The 21,584-nt window shown below is 44.8% G+C and overlaps 1 protein-coding gene across 1 annotated transcript in view; it reads right to left on the reverse strand.

Moving 5' to 3' along the window:
- Positions 1 to 21,393, reverse strand: part of LOC121539133 (frizzled-3-like) — a 34,381-nt gene extending 12,988 nt beyond the window's left edge. The window contains exons 1-5 of the mRNA XM_041847408.1: positions 21,316 to 21,393; positions 19,561 to 20,201; positions 4,875 to 5,071; positions 3,914 to 4,379; positions 3,472 to 3,771 (exon numbers count right to left, since the gene is read on the reverse strand). Of these exons, the coding sequence (XP_041703342.1) occupies positions 3,472 to 3,771; positions 3,914 to 4,379; positions 4,875 to 5,071; positions 19,561 to 19,830 (1,233 nt within the window). The 5' untranslated portion in view covers positions 19,831 to 20,201; positions 21,316 to 21,393. The remainder of the gene's footprint in view (positions 1 to 3,471; positions 3,772 to 3,913; positions 4,380 to 4,874; positions 5,072 to 19,560; positions 20,202 to 21,315) is intronic.
- Positions 21,394 to 21,584: the final 191 nt, after the last annotated feature.

Here is a 21,584-nt window from a genome sequence, read left to right on the forward strand (position 1 = left end):
CATCTTCAGATAGTGATTATGTATTGATTCAAGGGGACCATCATCAGATATTGATTATGTATTGATTCAAGGGGACCATCTTCAGATATTGATAATGTATTGATTCAAGGGGACCATCTTCAGATATTGATCATGTATTGATTCAAAGGGACCATCTTCAGATATTGATAATGTATTGATTCAAGGGAACCATCTTCAGATATTGATAATGTATTGATTCAAGGGGACCATCTTCAGATATTGATAATGTATTGATTCAAGGGGACCATTTTCAGATATTGATAATGTATTGATTCAAGGGGACCATTTTCAGATATTGATAATGTATTGATTCAAAGGGACCATCTTCAGATATTGATAATGTATTGATTCAAGGGACCATCACATGTACAGTACCAGTGAAAAGTTTGGACACACCTACTCATTCAAGGGTTTTTCTTTATTTTTTACTATTTTCTACATTGTAGAATAATAGTGAAGACATAAAAACTATGAAATAACACATATGCAATCATGTAGTAACCAAAAAAGTGTTACACAAATCAAAATATATTTGAGATTTGAGATTCTTCAAAGTAGCCACCCTTTGCCTTGATGACAGCTTTGCACACTCTTGGCATTCAAATTTTTTACATTTTAGTCATTTAGCAGACGCTCTTATCCAGAGCGACTTACAGTTAGTGAATACATTTTATTGTATTTTTTTTCAATTTTTGTTTTATATTTATAATTTTTTTAGGGCTGTCAAAAATAGCGCGTTAACGACGTTAATTAGTTGTTTGCTGTTAATTACGTCAATTTTTTTAACGCATTTCACGCATGCGCAGTGTGACAAATTATTCAGGTCAGGAAAGTGGTTGGGAGCTAGAGGCGAGATGGAGCAAGGTGAGCAAAGTGGGCCTATTGACGGATTCAAATATAAAAAGAATGATGATGGTACAGTTAACAAGTACAAGGTTATTTGCAAGATTTGTAAGAAGGAGTTTCAATTTCACCGGAGCTGTTCAAGCTTGAAGTACCATGTCAACGCCAAACATGCGTTTGCTGGGCCGTCAGATTCAGCAAGTGGTTTGCGCCAGACCACGCTGAATGTTTGCAGGCAATTAACAAAATCAACCTCAGATAATTTGACCAACACAATAGCAAAATGGATTGCAAAGGATTGTAGATCATTAGCATTGTAGAAGACTCAGGTTTCCTTGATGTTTTGCAAGTGGCGTCTCAAGACTCATTCTATAAGCCACCGTCAAGAGCCACAGCCAAAGACAAATATTATAGTGTGTAGTATGTTTCAGCTTGATTTAAAACACCATTATTTGGCTGTGTTAATAAACAGACATAATATGAAAATTATGTATCTGTGTCCTGTTATTTATCTTTTGGTATGCATTTCAGAAAAAAAATGGTTAGGATTCAGGTGTAATTGCAAATAGTGATTAATCATGATTAATCCACTGAAAATTCTGATTAATTTGATTAAAAATTTTAATCATTTGACAGCCCTAAATTTTTTATATATTTATTAATATATATATTTTTATTAATAAAATATATATATATATATATATATATATATATATATATATATATATATATATAAAAAAATATATACTGGCCCCCGTGGGAATCGAACCCACAACCATGGCGTTGCAAACGCCATGCTCTATCAACTGAGCTACATCCCTGCCGGCCATTCCCTCCCCTACCCTGGACGACGCTGGACCCAATTGTGCGCCGCCCATGAGTCTCCCGGTCGCGGCCGGCTGCGACAGAGCCTGGATCCGAACCAGGATCTCTAGAGGCACAGTTAGCACTGCGATGCAGTGCCTTAGACCACTGCGCCACTCAGGAGTACAGTATTCTCTCAACCAGCTTCACCTGGAATGCTTTTCCAACAGTCTTGAAGGAGTTCCCACATATGCTGAGCACTTGTTGGCTGCTTTTTCTTCACTCTGCGGTCCGACTCATCCCAAACCATCTCAATTGGGTTGAGGTCGGGTGATTGTGGAGGCCAGGTCATCTGATGCAGCACTCCATCTTGGTCAAATAGCCCTTACACAGCCTGCAGGTGTGTTGGGTCATTGTCCTGTTGAAAAACAAATGATAGTCCACTAAGCGCAAACCAGATGGGATGGCGTATCGCTGCAGAATGCTGTGGTAGCCATGCTGGTTAAGTGTGCCTTTGAATTGTAAATAAATCACAGACAGTGTCACCACCACACCATCACACCTCCTCCTCCATGCTTCACGGTGGGAACCACACATGCGAAGATCATCCATTCACCTACTCTGCGTCTCACAAAGACACGGTGGTTGGAACCAAAAATCTCAAATTTGGACTCATCAGATCAAAGGACAGATTTCCACCGGTCTAATGTCCATTGCTCGTGTTTCTTGGCCCAAGCAAGTATCTTCTTATTATTGGTGTCCTTTAGTAGTGGTTTCTTTGCAGCAATTCGACCATGAAGGCCTGATTCACGCAGTCTCCTCTGAACAGTTTATGTGGAGATGTGTCACTTGAACTCTGTGAAGCATTTATTTGGGCTGCAATCTGAGGTACAGTTAACTCTAATGAACTTATCCTCTGCAGCAGAGGTAACTCTGGGTCTTCCTTTCCTGTGGCGGTCCTCATGAGAGCCAGTTTCATCATAGCGCTTGATGGTTTTTGCGACTGCACTTGAAGAAACTTTCAAAGTTCTTGAAATGTTCCGTATTGACTGACCTTCATGTCTTAAAGTAATGATGGACTGTTGTTTCTCTTTGCTTATTTGAGCTGTTCTTGCCATACTATGGACTTGGTATTTTACCAAATAGGGCTATGTTCTGTATACCCCCCCTACCTTGTCACAACACAACTGATTGGCTCAAACGCATTAAGAAGGAAAGAAATTCCACAAATTAACTTTTAACAAGACACACCTGTTAATTGAAATGCATTCCAGGTGACTACCTCATGAAGCTGGTTGAGAGAATGCCAAGAGTGTGCAAAGCTGTCATCAAGGCAAAGGGTGGCTACTTTGAAGAATCTCAAATATATTTTGATGTGTTTAACACTTTTTTGGTTACTACATCATTCCATATGTGTTATTTCATAGTTTTGAATAATAGTCTTCACTATTATTCTACAATAAAGAAAAACCCTTGAATGAGTAGGTGTGTCCAAACTTTTGACTGGTACTGTATGTTAGTGATGCGTAGGTCAGATTCTAAAGGCTTCTACGCATCTGTCCAACAGCCAACTCAACCGTCTATGGACGGTTGTTGAAAGAATCTGCCCCTTGTGTAATCTCAGTTGTTCGCCGCTAGACATTCTCCATCGTAGTTGGTCCAGATTTAACATGTAGAATCAGCCACAAACAGTTGGTCTGAGTCGGGAAATAACTACCCAATGCAAGATCATTCGTTAATTGAAGAGAGGTGTAAAAGCCTTTAGAATGAACAGCTCTCCATTCTAGAGCATAGAACACTCACCACCACGTTGAGGCAGAGAGGCGCCAGCAGGAACCAGCGCAGCGCCGTGACGTCGTAGAGGCCCACAAAGCACACGCCACTCACGCCGTCGCCCTCGATCTTGTTGAGGGCCAGCAGGGCCACGGTGAGGCAGCCGGGCAGGCCCCAGGCACAGGCATGAAAGAGAAGGGCCTTCTTCTCGATGGCCTCGCTGCCCCACTTGGGCACGGCCGCCAGGAACCAGGTGATGGTGAGGATGACCCACCACACGCTGCCCGCCATAGTGAAGAAGTAGAGCACCATGAACAGCAGCGTGCATGCCTGGAGGGGGTAACATTGAAAATATCTCACACTTTACATCCTATCATTGCTACCTTCTTTGATATACAGTAGTGGCCCTGAATGTCACAGAGTAAAGCAGCTAATCAATCAATCACTAAGACAACGGGCGGGGATGGCTCACCTTGTTGTGGGAGCCCTGTGTGATGGTGGCCGCCCGGTACTGGGCCGGGCTTGCCGCGTTGCACGCCACCCTGTCCTCCAATAGGAAGCCCAGGAAGAACACCAGCGACACCATCATGTAGCACACAGCGTAGAAAATGATTGGCCGCTCCGGGTAGCGGAACCTCGTGACGTCGATGAGGAAGGTGAGGAAGGTGAAGAGTGTCGCCGAGAGACAGACGATGGACACCACGCCGATGAAGTAGCGGACGAAGGTGAGCTCCGGGCGTTGGAAGTACATGTTGGGGCACGGGGGTGAGCACTCCCTCACACCCAGGAATGAGTAGCCCAGGTCGGGCTCTACTTTGAGCTCGCGGGGGCACCAGAAGCCGAAGTCCCTCTGGACAGACATAGGAGAGATGTCGGTGGGATCCACGCTGGTCTGGAGGTCCACCGCACGGGGGTAGGGCTCGTCACAGTCTGGGAACCTGGGGGGAGGAGGGGCAGAGAGAGAGAACTATTTTTATAATGTGGTTAAGGTTGAGTTTAGGTTGTGGTTTGGGCTTTGGTTAGTAAGAAGGATTGTGATGTTTGAGTTGAGAACCAGTCAGGGTTCAAGGTTCATGCTCTACATGGAGCTCAGATAAGATTAGGGTTGTGATGATGGTGATACTGGGCTATGGACAGTTTAAGATTTCTCCAACAATTTAAGAGTAAGTTCAGGTTAAAGTAAGCTCAGGCTAGGTTAAGGTTAAAGTTGGCTCAGGCTAAGTGAAGGTTAAAGTAGGCTCAGGGTAAATTCAGTTTAAAGTAGGCTCAGGGTAAGTTCAGGTTAAAGTAGGCTCAGGGTAAGTTTAGGACAAAGTAGGCTCAGGATAGGCTCAGGTTAGTGGTCAATCAAGGCAGAGTTTGGGTTAAGTCATTATGGTCAGTGAAGTGCTCAGTGTTGTGTAAAGCCAACCCAGGGACAGTCCCATACATACTTGCTACACTCTATCTCGTCTGGCCAGGCCACCCCAAACATCTCCATGAGTTTGTGGCAGTCCCTCTTGGCGCGGTGGCACAGGGCTCGGCAGGGCATGGACACCCGGCCATACTCCATACAGACTGGAGCGTAGAGAGCACACAGGAACATCCTCAGGTCCTCCGAACACTGCAGGTTCACCATGGGGTGGAAGGGCTGAGAGAGGAAAGGAGAGAAGGAGAGGGGGATAGAGAGAGACTGAATGTCAGAAGCACCATCAATATTTAGTCCAGGCTATGAAATATTCACAGGCAGCCCTCACATCAGAGAACAGTCAGGACACACACAGTGAATATCATGCCTTTGGCCAGCCACAACCAGCCACAGCATCACATCACCCACAGAGAGCAAAGAGATAAACCTTTATGCTATTGAGCAGGGATGGGAAACTCTGGTCCTTGGTGGCCCGAGTGTCTGCTCTGCTGGTAAACACACCTGGTTTCCCAAGTCTAAATCAGATGCTGGTTTGAAGAAGAAGAAACAGCAGATACTTCGGGGTTAGAAAGATGGAGAGAACCCATCCCTGCTCTAGAAGCAGGCTAACTAGCTAGTGGCTACATCTGTGCTTTTGTCTACATGCATTTTCTCTACAAGCCCTAGCAATCTGTGTAACGAGCACTCGTGTCAAAACACACACTCTGTATGCACACACACAATCCCACTAATTTGCCCTGTCTATCACTTTAATGCTGTGAAAAAGGATTAGTGCTCTTTCTTAGGCATGTAAAGGCTCACAGAAAATGGAAATCACACACACACACACACACACACACACACCCCATCTAAAGTAGATATAATCCCCAGCAGAGAAATAGATCGTGAGAGACAGAGGCAGACAGACAGAGATGGGATTTCCTTGTGTTTGACTTGCAGACAGGCGACCAGTGTGAGGGTTTTACACTGTCTAAATGTCACCTCATATGAACAGTTCATACACCTAATACAGACACAGATACACAGAGGGCCTGTCAAAACAACCTCTGTGTGTACGTCTGTGTGTAATTTGTACAATAGGAGCAAGCATGTGTATACTGTGAGTGTGTGTCTCCAGCTGGCAAGTGTCTTCACTGACATTTTCAACCTCTCCCTAACCCAGTCTGTAATACCTACATGATTCAAGCAGACCACCATAGTCCCTGTGCCCAAGAATGCCAAGGTAACCTGTATAAATGACTATCGCCCCGTAGCACTCACATCTGTAGCCATGAAATGCTTTGAAAGGCTGGTCATGGCTCACATCAACACCATCATCCCAGACACCCTGGACCCACTCCAATTCGCATACCGCCCCAAAAGATCCACAGATTACGCAATCTCTATTGCACTCCACACTGCCCTTACCCACTTGGACAAAAGGAACACCTACGTGAGAATGCTGTTAATTGACTAAAGCTCAGCGTTCAATACCATAGTGCCCTCCATGCTCATCACTAAGCTCAGGACCCTGGGACTGAACACCTCCCTCTGCAACTGGATCCTGGACTTCCTGATGGGTCGCCCCCAGGTGGTGAGGGTAGGCAACAACACATCTGCCACACTGACCCTGAACACGGGGGCCCATCAGTGGTGCGTGCTTTGTCCCCTCCTGTATTCCCTGTTCACCCACGACTGCGCACGACTCCAACACCATCATTAAGTTTGCTGACAACACGACCATGGTAGGCCTGTTCACCGACAACAATGAGACAGCATATAGGGAGGAGGACAGAGACCTGGCAGCGACAACAACCTCTCCCTCAACGTTAGCAAGATAAAGTAGCTGATCGTGGACTACAGGACATGGAGGGCCGAGCACATCCCCATTCGAGCACATCCCCATTCACATCAACGGGACTGTAGTGGAGAGGGTTGAGCGCTTCAAGTTCTTCGGTGTCCACATCACTAAGTAGGCTTGGACGGTATACCGTATATATACCGGGGTATTTGGAAAAAGAAACGATTTCTTTGAAGTTTTTTAATACATTTTAATATTTGTAGCTACTTTTTAATTGTTTACATTATTATGAAGCTTACAGTAGTCCCCAGTCACATGGTGTTTGTTTACAAGCACACAACGATGACCAGAGCCTTGTGAGTCACTCACTGTTGTGCAGCATTCGCCAGGTGATTTAATTACAGTACGCAATTCACAACTAAATGTTTGCCAGCTAGATATCTTATAACTATTAAGTTAACTGTATAAAATCTGCTAAATGCTCTGGTTTGATAATTTAGTAACTAGTTAGCTATCTAGCTAAGAGGTTAGCTTCTCCAAAATCAAGCATTCGCTTGGTAACATCAGCGAAGCCCCTACTGGATCAAGAGCCTTGCTGGCTAATATTTGTTTTGTGCATGCAGCAAACTGGAAAAGCATTTTTTTTGTTACTTGTATACTTTAGGTCAGAAACTGTACAAAATGTTTGCGATGCACTCGTTAGCATTTAGTTAGCATTCTCTATAGGATTTTCCATGTACTTGTTAGCATTGCTAACCTTTGGATTACAGAGTATCAGTGGGGTTTGAAAACAGCACCCCTTGTGTTCAGTGCCGGTATTACAGAATATCCCAGAATGGCACGTGGTCGGTATGAAGGTATGACAATCTGGATACCAACCAAGCCTATCACTAAGGTTCTATCATGACCCTCAGATCCTCAAAAAGTTCTACAGCTGCACCACTGAGAGCATCTTGACTGGCTGCATCACCGCTTGGTATGGCAACTGCTTGGCATCGGACCGCAAGGCACTACAGAGGGTAGTGCGTATGTCCCAGTACATCACTGGGGCTGAGCTCCCTGCCATCCAGGACCTCTATACCAGGCGGTATCAGAGGAAGGCCCTAAAAATTGTCAAAGACTCCAGCCACCCAAGTCATAGACTGTTCTCTCTGCTACCGCACGGCAAGCGGTACCGATGCACCAATTCTGGAACCAACAGGACCCTGAACAGCTTCTACCCCCAAGCCATAATACTGCTAAATAGTTATATAAATAGTTAACCAAATATACTGAACACAAATATAACCGCAACATGCAACAATTTCTAAGATTTTACAGAGTTACAGTTCATATAAGGAAATCAGTCAACTGAAATAAATTCATTAGGCCCTAATCTATGGATTTCATGACTGGGCAGGAGTGCAGCCATGGGTGGGCCTGGGAGGGCATAGGCCCACCCACTTGGCAGCCAGGCCCCCCTCCCCCCAATGGGTGCAGAGACGCATGAGATCCCATGGTTTTTAAGACAGTAACAGCACTCCCTAACACACACCATCGCAACAACCTCAAATGACTGAGCGCACGTATAAACATGCACGCACACACACACAGTCAATATTAGGTCAGCAGCATACCACCCTGCATCCCACTGTTGGCTTTCCTCTGAAGCTAAGCAGGGTTGGTCCCTGGATGGGAGACCAGATGCTGCTGGAAGTGGTGTTGGAGGGCCAGTAGGAGGTACTCTTTCCTCTGGTTCCCCCCCCAAAAAATATCCCAATGCCCCAGGGCAGTGATTGGGGACATTGCCCTGTGTAGGGTGCCGTCTTTCAGATGGGACGTTAAACGGGTGTCTGAACTCTGTGGTCACTTAAGATCCCATGGCATTTAACGTAAGAGTAGGGGTGTTAAATTCCCAATCTGGCCCTCATACCATCATGGCCACCTAACCATCCCCAGCTGCCAGTTGGCTCATTCTTCCTCTCCCCTGTAACTATTCCCCAGGTTGTTGCTGTAAATGAGAACGTGTTCTCAGTCAACTTACCTGGTAAAATAAAAATGTCATATGGTGAGATCTTGGTCATGCATAAATGCCAGTGTGAGAAAGAGTGGTAGAGCTTGGGTTTACAGGCCGAAGCTCACAGCTGAGCATGTTGGCACTACAAACGGACACCCCTAGATGGTGTGTGCGTATGACCATTTCTATGTCTCAGTGTTCATCTGGTCCTTTCCTCCTCTACCTATCAGAGCGGCTGAATGGGAGAACCTCACTTTAAAACTACCAGTCAGAGGCCTTCTTGTGATATCCCCCACCATGCATGCACACACTCTCTCTCCATTCCATCACAGCCTATTTCTGTCTACCCAGAGAATTTTGACATTAAGTGGTTCGATTGTGCCGTCAAAGAAGGGGGATAAGAATGGCGATCAAATCTGTACTCATGACGACCTGGTTTTATTTGGGTGCAAATGTTTTGTTCCGCTGTCACGGTCAAAGACAAAAGCCATCGCCCCTAAAACAAGCCTTGGGGTGATTGATCAACCCTTTGGCTTAAGTATGGGGAGGAGGCAAGGTTGGGCCCAGTTTTTCAAAAGCTATTTATCTGGATTTCGCCTATTGGATAGGATTGCATGCATAAAAATAGAATGAATAGAACGGACAAATCATTGACTTGAATGGGGACTCTCGTTCTATTCATTTTTTTAAATTTAAATTGAAAAACTGGTCTCTGGAGAGAGCTACATGACGTGCAGGCTTTTGTTTCAGCCCAGCTCTAAATTGAGAATTATTCTGAACCCCTTTAATTAATGGAAGAGTTTTGTATCAAGAAGAGTCCCCTGTAGCTCAGTTGGTAGAGCATGGCGCTTGCATCGCCAGGGTTGTGGGTTCGTTTCGCACAGGGGGGCGAGTATGAAAATGTATGCACTCACTAACTGTAAGTCGCTCTGGATAAGAGCGTCTGCTAAATGACTAAAATGTAAATGTATCATCTTAGTGCTACATAGACATGACGTATACAGAGGACACAAGTTCATGTTAGATTCTCCATAGGAGAGGAGAGTGTGCTGGCAGCAGTGTTGGGCAGACAACTCTGAATAGGAAAGAGGGGTGTTTATGGGGTGTTGGGCAGAAGGCTGTGTGTGTGTTGTGTGTGTTGTGCGTGTAGGAGGAGAGGGATGTGAAACAGGGAGGGTATTTTGGTAGGGGTGAAAAAGAAAAAGACCCCGTCTGTTCCTCCTCTCCTTCAATAGCCGGATTAAGTTTCCCTCCTTCTTTCCTCTCTCTCTCCGGTGGAAGCCACGGTTTGTATAAAGAAAGACTGAATGGAAGTTACCTTAGTGTGCCCCACTAGAGAGAGAGAGGCACCGGAGAGGGGTAGTTGTCTGGCTCAGACACCCAGCAGACTCTGCCTGTCCTGGGCTGTCGACTGGGAGTGTGAGGGGGACAGTGATGGATGGGTCTAGAGGTTAGTTCCAGACAGGGAAATAAATCTCACTCTCTCTGTTTCATCTCTTTATCTGTCTCACAGCCTCCCTCCATCGCTTTAACCTTTCATTCACCCTCTCTCTCTGTCCCGCCTCCCTTTCTTTCATGCTCTCCTCCTCTCCCTCCTTCCTCTCTTCCCCAGATAGTTGTAAGGTACAGGGTGGGGCTGCTGGCAGCAGATACAGAGAAAACCAAGCTGCACAGGTGGGTCTCAGGGAGCAGTGTGTGTGTGTGTGTGGTGAAGATTAGGGTGACGGTGGGAAAGCCAGTTTGCCAATTCTTGAAGAAACTCTGTATAATGTCTCCGGCTTAAAGAAGAGAGAGGGAGAGAGAAAAAGTGAAAAGAAGGAGAGAAAGGAAGGAGGGAAAAGGAAAAGAATGGCAGTTTCCCTGCGGATTAGAGAGTCAAAGGGATTGGAGAGTTTTGAATGTGAGAACCTGCCACCTCTGTCCGACCGAGCCCTGTGCTTACAAGACACACACACACAGCTTTATTTTCGTGAAATTTCAGGACTTTTTGGGGAGTCAAATGTTTTGACCATTCAAAATCCTATTTTCCCTAACCCTACTCCTTAACCTAACAACCCTAACCCCAAAATTCTAACCCCTAAACCTTAAGTTGGGGTCCTGATAAGGTAGGAAAACAAGTATACACATACACACACATACACACACACACACACACACACACACACACACGGCAGCTCGCTTCCTAAAGCTGTCATTAGTAGTGTGATTAGCCGTCTGTACTATGGACCAGTGGTCAGGTCAGGTGACTGGTCTCTGTAATATGGCCCAGTGGTCAGGTGACTGGTCTCTGTAATGTGGCCCAGTGGTCAGGTCAGGTGAGGTGACTGTCTCCCGAGTGGCGCAGTGGTCTAAAAAAATTGTCTCTGTAATATGGCCCAGTGGTCAGGTGACTTGTCTCTGTAATATGGCCCAGCAGTCAGGTCAGGTGACTGGTCTCTGTAATATGGCTCAGTGGTCAGCTCAGGTGACTGGTCTCTGTAATATGGCCCAGTGGTCAAGTCAGGTGACTGGTCTCTGTAATATGGCCCAGTGGTCAGGTGACTGGTCTCTGTAATATGGCCAAGCAGTCAGGTCAGGTGACTGGTCTCTGTAATATGGCCCAGTGGTCAGGTCAGGTGACTGGTCTCTGTAATATGGCCCAGTAGTCAGCTCAGGTGACTGGTCTCTCTAATATGTCCCAGTGGTCAAGTCAGGTGACTGGTCTCTGTAATATGGCCCAGTGGTCAGCTCAGGTGACTGGTCTCTGTAATATGGCCCAGTGGTCAGGTGACTGGTCTTACTGTGGCCTAATGACACTCTGGTGGTGGTGACAGTTCACCCCTCTCATACTAACATGCAGACTGCAATCACAAGGAGCTGGGGCTTACACATGGACACACTACATACGCTTACACACACACACACACACACACACACACACACTACATACGCTTACACACACACACACACACACACACTACATTCGCTTACACACACAAAACACACACACACACACACTACATACGCTTACACACACACTACATTCGCTTACACACACAAAACACACACACACACACTCACACAAAGACACACTCACACTCTTCACATATGCTGCTGCTACTCTGTTTATTATTTATCCTGATTGCCTAGTCACTTTTACCCCTACCTACATGTACATATTACCTCAACTACCTCGTAACCCTACACATTGACTCAGTACCGGCACTCTTTGTATAAAGCCTCGTTATTGTTATTTTATTGTGTTACTATTTCCTTTTTGATTATTTGCTCATTTTGTATTACTTTTTAACTCTGCATTGTTGGGAAAGGGCTTGTAAGTAAGCATTTCACGTTAAAGTTTACACCTGTTGTTTTCGGCGCATGTGACAAATACAATTTGATTTGATGTAAGTCGCTCTGGATAAGAGCGTCTGCTAAATGACTCAAATGTAAATGTAGAGCTTAGTGGAGTTAATAATAATAATAAATGTATATACCATTTAGAAGACGGTTTTATCCAAAGCGACTTAGTCATGCGTGCATGGAAAAAGCCACGGGATGGTTTCTCAATACCTTCAAAACTATTTATTTGAAGCTTTTCAGTACATTTGAATTTGTGTAGCTACTTTTTAAGTTAATACCTGCAGTCAACTTGTGCAATACGTTAGGAGCTGATTGCGTTCTTCGTTTCACCTGTCACATGATTTACTTTACATTATGAAGCTTACCGTACTTCCCCAGAACAGTTGAGCCAGTCACGTGTTTATTGTAAAGAGCACAACAAGAGAAAGCGGGAGATGCTGAGTCCATAGCATTCTATCCGCGAGTCTCTGTTGTGTGGCGCACATGAGGTGATGAAGTTTCACTTGTATGCAATTCGCTACTAAATGTTTGCCATGTTTTAGAAGTCAAAGAGCGCTGTTGTCGGAGTTCTGTACAGCTGCCATTTTCCCCCTGCGCTTCCTAATAGCGTTTTTTCCTCCGTTCTCCGTGAACACATGCTAACATTACTACTCTTCCTTCAGAAAAGCATGCATCCCACCTTTGTTCATTTGCACAATTTCTCTCGTTCACTTTCGCTTGTAAATGTCCACTCAACGAAAATGACATTCGGTAGCTACTAGCTTGCCTGTCTTTGCAATTAGTTTATGTTCGTTTTCGCTCGTTTGCATTTAGCTAACAGCCTCTTTGTGATTTCGCTATTATTTGTGCAAATATGTATCATCATCAGTGAATTTAACAAGTGACATCAATAAGGGATCACAGCTTTCATCTGGTCAGTCTATGAACACTCAGTGTATGAGCCACGTTACTGCTATATTAAAGGGATAGTTAAGGATTTTGGCAATGATGCCCTTTATCTACTTGCCCAGAGTCAGATTAACTTGTGGATACAATTTTTATGTATATGTGTCCAGTATGAAGGAAGTTAAAGGTAGTTTTGCAAGCCAAAGCTAAATAACATTAGCTCAATGACTGGAAGTCTACAGGAACTTAGTCATTGCACTAACGCTAGTTAGCATTTTCCTTCAAACTGCATGCAGATACATAAAAATGGTATCCACGAGTTAATCTGACTCTGGGTGAATAGATAAAGGGCCTCATTGCCAAAATCCCGGACTATCCCTTTAAAGGCACTGTCCATACAGATTAGTTTAAATTCAGAAAGTTTCAACTGACACTACTGGAGGATTGAAGAGGAGTGTACCTGCCTGTAAAACCAAAGAAGAGGTGAAGCCAATCAGGGAAGGGAAATCATTGGCATAAGTACAAAACACCTTGTTTTTGTAGCGTTTAGCTCAGCTGTGTTTGTAGTCTGTCTTGTTACCACCGGGGACAGAGCACTTACGGACAGCATCTTTAAGACCAATTAAAATTTTACAAATAATGCTGACTCATCCATTCTCTTACTCTATTCAACACTGTCAGCCCTCTCTCCATCACCCATGCTCTACCTCCTTTCTCTCTCTCCATCACATAACATCCTTGTATTTCTCTTTATCACCCATACCCTAAAGTTGCATCACTCTGTCATTCATAATATCCTTTCTTTATCAGCCACACCTTGCACAATGTGACCCCCACACACACTGTTATTGCATCAACCATTTCCATTTTCCAATCATTCTCTCTTGTTCCGTAACCTTATTGTCCACGCTGGGCTGCCTCTCTCCCTCCTCTCAGGCGTTCCAGAGAGAGAGAGGGCGCTGGTCATGATTAGAGCAGAAAGACAAACACTTTCATCTGCACTCCTCTCCTCTGAAAAGAGAGGGACTAAAAGACAGCCCTCTCCCACACTCTCTTCTCTATCCAAGTCATTTGTTCATTCATTTTATTTATTCATTCCTCCATCATTCAATCCAGATCAGACAAGAGCTGTTCCTGGCATTCCAGCATATGACCACTTCCCCTCCTCCCTCTCTCCTCTACTTCTGTCAACTCTTCCTGGCATCCCTATATACATCCACTTTCTACCCTTCCTATCCATCCATCCTTCCACTCCACCCTCCTCTTTTCTTTCCTCTTCACCTCCCTCCATCCATCCATCCCTCCCTACCTAGCTCTCTCTCTCATCAGATCTCTTCTCCCCTCCCCTCCTCTCTTCCTGGCATTAATCTTTTTGCATTTCCGTTCTGGGTACCATAGTAACCGGTGATGAGGAGAAACGGACCAATCTGACGTCGAAGCTTCTGATGGTCCTCATCCTGCTGGAGGTCAGAGGGTATGTACATGCGCGCGCGCTCCCACACATACTAGGAGCACTTATGCACATATCCCTGTGAAGAGGCAATCAAAACATGTTCCCATGTGTTGTCTATTTGAATGTGTATGCACCACAGCCATCACAGCATACAATGAGTACCTCCCTCCATACAGTCACACCCACTATCACTACCACCCACAGAGCTCCTGTCGCACAACACTGCCCTCTGGGCTGCATCACACACCATTCAGTTACATCAGACTCATATCAACTACTCTCCTATGTCACAATGGCTTTATAATACAGTCAATACAACATAGACAGAAGCTGCCACTAAGCACACATTTAGGACCAGCCTACCCTAAATCATTGAGGATTTAAAACCAACAACACTCCCTTAATCCTACACCAAAATGCACCATCTACACCAGGGTTCCCCAACTGGCGTCCCGCAGCGTGATTTTTTATTTGGACATAAAAGACTGTAAAAACACCATCAAATCAGCTCCAAATGATTTTATTTTGGAAAACTGTTCCAAAGAATTACCACGACATACCGTGCATTCGGAAAGTATTCAGACCCCTTGACTTTTTCCATATTTTGTTACGTTACAGCCTTATTCTGAAATGGATTAAATAGTTTTTTTCCCTCATCAATCTATACACAATACCCAATCATGACAAAGCAAAAAACAGGTTTTTAGACATTTTAGCAAATGTATTATAAACAAAAAACGGAAATATCACATTTACATAAGTATTCAGACCCATTACTCAGTAATTTGTAGAAGCACCTTTGGCAGCGATTACAGCCTTGAGACTTCTTGGGTATGACGCTACAAACTTGGCATACCTGTATTTGGGGAGTTTCTCCCATTCTTCTCTGCAGATCTTCTCAAGCTCTGTCAGGTTGGATGGGGAACATCGCTGTACAGCTATTTTCAGGTCTCTCCAGAGATGTTCGATCGGATTCAAGTCCGGGCTCTGGCTGGGCCACATTCAGAAACTTGTCCCAAAGCCACTCCTGTGTTGTCTTGGCTGTGTGCTTAGGGTCGTTGTCCTGTTGGAAGGGGAACCTTCACCCCAGTCTGAGGTCCTGAGCGCTCTGGAGCAGGTTTTCATCAAGGATCTCTCTGTACTTTGCTCCGTTCATCTTTCCCTCGATCCTTACTAGTCTCCCTGCCGCTGAAAAACATCCCCAAAGCATGATGCTGCCACCACCATGCTTCACCGTAGGGATGGTGCCAGGTTTCCTCCAGATGTGACGCTTGGCATTCAGGCCAAAGAGTTCAATCTTGGTTTCATCAGACCAGAGAATCTTGTTTCTCATGGTCTGAGAGTCCTTTAGGTGCCTTTTGGCAAACTCCAAGCAGGCTGTCATGTGCCTTTTACTGAGGAGTGGCTTCCATCTGGCCACTCTACCATAAAGGCCTGATTGGTGGAGTGCTGCAGAGATGGTTGTCCTTCTGGAAGGTTCTCCCATCTCCACAGAGGAACTCTGGAGCTCTGTCAGAGTGCCCATCGGGTTCTTGGTCACCTCCCTGACCAAGGCCCTTCTCCCCCGATTGCTCAGTTTGGCCAGGCGGCCAGCTCTAGGAAGAGTCTTGGTGGTTCCAAACTTCTTCCATTCAAGAATGATGGAGGCCACTGTGTTCTTGGGGACCTTCAACGCTGCAGAAATGTTTTGCTACCCTTCCCCAGATCTGTGCCTCGACACAATCCTGTCTGGGAGCTCTACAGACAATTATTTTGACCTCATGGCTTGGTTTTTGCTCTGACATGCACTGTCAACTGTGCGACATTATATAGACAGGTGTGTGCCTTTCCAAATCATGTCCAATCAATTGAATTTACCACAGGTGGACTCCAATCAAGTTGTAGAAACATCTCAAGGATGATCAATGGAAACAGGATGCACCAGAGCTCAATTTCGAGTCTCATAGCAAAGTGTCTGAATACTTATGTAAATAAGTTGTGTTTTTTTAATTTTTAATACATTTGCAAAAATGTCGAAAAACCTGTTTTCGCTTTGTCATTATGGGGTATTGTGTGTAGATTGCTGAGAAAAAATATAATTTAATCAATTTTAGAATAAAGCTGTAACGTAACAAAATGTGGAAAAAGTCAAGGGGTCTGAATACTTTCCGAATGCACTTAGTGGGTGCTTCCAGAAGGACAACCATCTCTGCAGCACTCCACCAATCAGGCCTTCATGGTAGAGTGGCCAGATGGAAGCCACTCCTCAGTGATTGTATACCAAATGTAAGCAAAGTTTGAAATGATTATGTTTTAGTCAAATATTATATATGTTTGGGCTTCCGTAGAAAAACATAATTCCACTTTGACATTATGGGATATCAACTTTAAATTCAGGCTGTGACACAACAAAATGTTGAAAAAGGTCAAGGGGTGTGAATACTTTCTGAAGGCACTGTATGTATGCTTTCTTATCAGGGGGCTGCTCGGCTCTTCTCTACTGCACCAAGCAGCACTTGGCTCTCTGCCCACTGAGGATAAGTCATCACCATATAGGATATAGCTACTACTAGCCTACACAGTATAGATGGATGGATGGGTTTGATTCCTCTCACCGAGCTGTAGGCTAACTGGTGTTATCCCAGCCAACTGTGTCTCTGGTGAAGGCTGTGTGTGGAAATGCATTGACGTTCTAATTTGTTTCTCTATATTTTAACTAAGCTCTATAGAACTATAGAAATGGCAAGATAATTAAGGCTTTTAAGACTAAATACTAAAGGCTTCCCTTCATTTCTCTGACAGACTTTGAATGGCATAATCACCCAACTCAGGGTAGCAGTGTGTGTGTGTTTTAAGGACCTGGTGGCCCTGTGGTGTTCCCAGGGTGTAGTGTAGTTGATTAGAGCAGCAGAGTAGAGTCTCAGGCTGAGAGGCAGCCAGGACCCCATGCTGGGAGAGAGAGACAGAGAAGAGAACCACCATGGTGGAGACAGACCTCCCACACACCCTGACTGTCCCTCTCTTCCAGTCTGAAACACTTTCTCTTTCTATCCCACTCACCCACTTTCCCTCACCCTCCCTCTGTATCAAATTGAAACACACACACACACCTCATACTCTCTCCTTCCATCCTACCTCCTTTACTCTCTCGCTCTCGTGTAGTATTCCCTCAGCTCAGGTCTATCTGGTCTCTCTCTTGTACAGGGTTATTATTCGAGGGTAGAGGGGATGCCACTACATAAATCCAATCAGTTATTATTAATTAAATATCCTTATTATTCTCCTGTCAGACCAGGCCAACTCCCGAGTTATGTCATCATGCCCAATTTCCCCTGGGGACTGTAAGACAGCTGGCCACCCTCCTAGCTGCCACACACTGCTCTGCCACCACTGTGTGTGTGTGGGGTGGAGGGGGGTTAGCACCCAATGTGCTAACATTGGGTGCTCTTTTGTGAATCGAGCTCATTTGGCCGTTCACACATTCTTTCTCTCTCTTTTCCTCTCAACCCTCTCCCCACATCCCTTTCTCCCCCCTCTCCTCCCCCCAGGCTTAATTGACTGCAGTGTCGGGTGAGAGAGAATCGTTCCACGCTGAGAATCAAACCCTCGATTGTGGAGCGTTGGGGAAGATTAGTGGCTAGTTAGCACTGGTGAGAATAATGTCAGCTGGCACCAATAGACCTGCTGTCAATCACACAGGAAACACAGCACAGTACCAACCAGGGCTACAGGCCTCAGACAAACATAAACCCAAGGCCCTGCTACAGCTCAACCAGCCATTCACACAGCATTGTATCAGCCAGGGCTACAGCTCTACTCGATATAACATGCTTTCAGCTCTACTCGATATAACATGCTTTCAGCTCTACTCGATATAACATGCTTTCAGCTCTACTCGATATAACATGCTTTCAGCTCTACTCGATATAACATGCTTTCAGCTCTACTCGATATAACATGCTTTCAGCTCTACTCGATATAACATGCTTTCAGCTCTACTCGATATAACATGCTTTCAGCTCTACTCGATATAACATGCTTTCAGCTCTACTCGATATAACATGCTTTCTGTTGCTGTAATTGGATGTGGTTAACTAAAGGCAGGGCTTACACAGCGTTCTGGTGAGACACATGTAAGCCGCGTTTGCGTGCACACACACACACACACACACACACACACACACAAAGACACGATGAATCAGAGCGGGTACAGCCAGTGTCCCGTGAGGGATATTATTCAATTTCCTCTGCGGGTTCCCACACCCAGAGCCCTCCACTGATGCTGCCAGAGTGACTGGGAGAGAGAACTACAACGGTCTCACATTGCAGCTCCTCTTGTTGCAACAACTGCATTTTGTAAAGCTGCCTTCCGGGGCTGTAGGGTTTAAGTTAGGCTACTTCTCTACTGGATCAAATCAAGTTCAACAACAGATGTTTGTTTAAAATCTTCACATTAATATATGTTGATACAATTCAACAACAACAAAAATGCTCAATTATTGAATACACAGAAATAAATCACAGCCTGGTTGGTTGTGTGATGTTTTCGGTTGATTCTGACAGGGGCAAGATAATCTGAAGATGAGGAACAGCTGTGCTGGGAATTTCTGGACCAGATTGGACTTTTACACTTTATTCATAATCTATTTACATAACTGGTACACTGCAGCAAAACATAAGTTATGTCATCATCATCATGCTACAACTAGATTTAGACAGGACAGAAAGCGACATGGTTTTTGGAAGCTACATGTGTAGTAAGGTGATCGGTAACAAAACAGGTGAGGGCATTTTGAAAGGTTGGAGATATAACAGTATGCCATGATAGCCATTAATGGATGACTAGCAGATGAGACACACACACGTCAGACCTTTCATCATCGGATCAGAAAATACTGTCTCTGACACAACGCCTCCAAGCCACAGGCATACGGACAGAGAAAGATATGTATTTACAAGGTTTTACCCCTACAGAACAAAACTACTACAGAAAACCACGTCAGCCTTGAAATCTGCTGAGAAATAAGTACTAGTAGGCTAAAGTTAGTACCCTACTGATTGTAAAAACCTATCCTTGCCCATTCATTCTGAAGAAGGATAGAACAGCCAGTAACCTAAGTTGGTTGGTTTCTATGTCAGCCCAAACGCTCCAATTACAACCTCATATCAGTCTCTATTCATAAACCATGATCCCTTTGGGGCAACAGCAATGCACATACACACACACACACACACACACACACACACACACACACACACACAGCTATAGTCAGTACCTCCATGGCGAGCGCGGCAGTCTGCTGGTCATAGTGGTTGAGGAGGTTGGGCATGAAGGTGGCGTTGTAAGGCAGGTCCTGGCACATCCGCAGTCCTACTGGCTCACAGGTAAACGTACTGTGGCTCTCTGCTGTTGCCGCATGGATAGACAGACAGGGGGAGCAGAGGGACAAGAGGAAGAGAAGCAAGAGGAAGAGTGACCTAGGCATGACCCTCTCTCTGTGCGAGTCTGCCATTGCAGGTGACTTGTAGTCCCACCTCACTCTCATCCTCGATGAGCAGGGGAGGGGAAGAGAGGGATGAAGAGAGGAAAGGAGGGATGAGATAACAGCAGGGCTATTCTTCTTCTTCTTCTCCACAATCACACCCTGGAAACCTGTGGCACTCACAGGGGAGTCCTGCTGTTTCTATCCCCCAGATGAGTGCACCTAGTCTGGCTACGGGATCCACACAGCCAGCCTCCTCTGTCTGGGTCTGTACCCGCTGGAGGGCTGTGATCATCAGCCTAGATTTTCCACCGTCTCCCCCAGCACAGCTATGGTCTTCTCTCTCCAATGAAAGAAGAGACTGCCTATTGAAAGTATTCAGTGTTTCTTCACAAAGAACGTCCAATGGCCCAGTAGCACAAGTCAAGCAAGACCTACAAGTTAAAACACAAAAGAATGGTAAGACAAGTGGCAAGACAGTCCTATACATGTGTAAATAGGTGACACGAGACAGGGAGTTGAAAAACAGCAACCCCACCCCTCATTTACACAAGTCCCCATAGATTGTCTTTATTACACTATTATTACAGTCACTGTTATTGTTTTATGTATTTATTTATGTTCAAACAGACAGAGCACTAATGAGGGTGAAAACAGTTGGGTGACAGATCAACTTCACTGGTAAACCTAAGCTTACATACAGGCAGATATATTATGAAATGCATTTCTGTCAGGATTGGCTACTGTCAACATGATACTGTCCTATAGGTCTATGACAAACACCTATAGGTATACAGGCCTATAGGTGTGTGTCGTCCAATACAGTATATATGCAGTGGTTACTATGCAGAGCAATTTATAGTCATTTTTGCAGGACCTTATTGGGCGTTGCTACTACACAGCTGCGCACACGCCCTTCCAGTCAATTCAATATATTATGCCTAGAAAACCATGCATCCTCGTCTTGAATTTACCCCCTGCAAGCCGACCCGCCGTGCAACTAACGTGTTCTCGCAATGTTTCGCACCACTGGGTTGATTACCCGGTCACTGCTGGTGTCTCAAAGAAATGCCATTTGAACGGTGTATAGGCGATACAGCAACCTCTGTGAGTGTGTAGTAATGTAGACACGCCGGTTAATACCAACAAAATGCAACGCAATAATACAGTGGAACATTGTTTTTCTATCTAGCCTATTATCTAGCTAAAATAGCCCCAAGCCCGTCATTTTAGAATGTCTGACTATCTCTGACCTACGGCTCGCACACGAACTTGTCTCTGTGCTAACGCTACCATTTGCGTAGCATTTTTTTATAGGAAGCAAAGAAAACAAAATAATGTATTGGCTTGTTTTAGTAATTGTACAATTGTATACGATTGCTAACTCGTAAACGTGAATATGGTTACATTGCAATTTGTGCCGCAACCTCAAACTGAGTGACACATATTTCAAGCTATAACGGGAACAAACGCTTCGAATGAACTTCTTCTGCATAATGAACATTTAAGCCCACCCCCCTCCAAAAAAAAACCAAAGCAAAACTTCACCTTCAATTGGAATAATCATTGATCTGCACTGCTCTTTGCCGTTGTTTCTTCCAGTGGCAATACACAAGCACGTCGCTAGCTCTCGCTCGCTGCTACTGCATGCAAATCCATCAATTATCTATTCTCCGGACGCGCGCTTTGAGCTAGAGCGCCAGTATAATAAGAGCCAACTGATTGCATTATGCAAAATGATCATCGATCAGTTCAATTGATTTTCATGATATATCAGAGAAATTCCAATATAATTCACATCATGTCCTATGTTATAT

This window comes from Coregonus clupeaformis, chromosome 25, assembly GCF_020615455.1.
Source record: "Coregonus clupeaformis isolate EN_2021a chromosome 25, ASM2061545v1, whole genome shotgun sequence".
Classification (NCBI taxonomy): domain Eukaryota; kingdom Metazoa; phylum Chordata; class Actinopteri; order Salmoniformes; family Salmonidae; genus Coregonus; species Coregonus clupeaformis.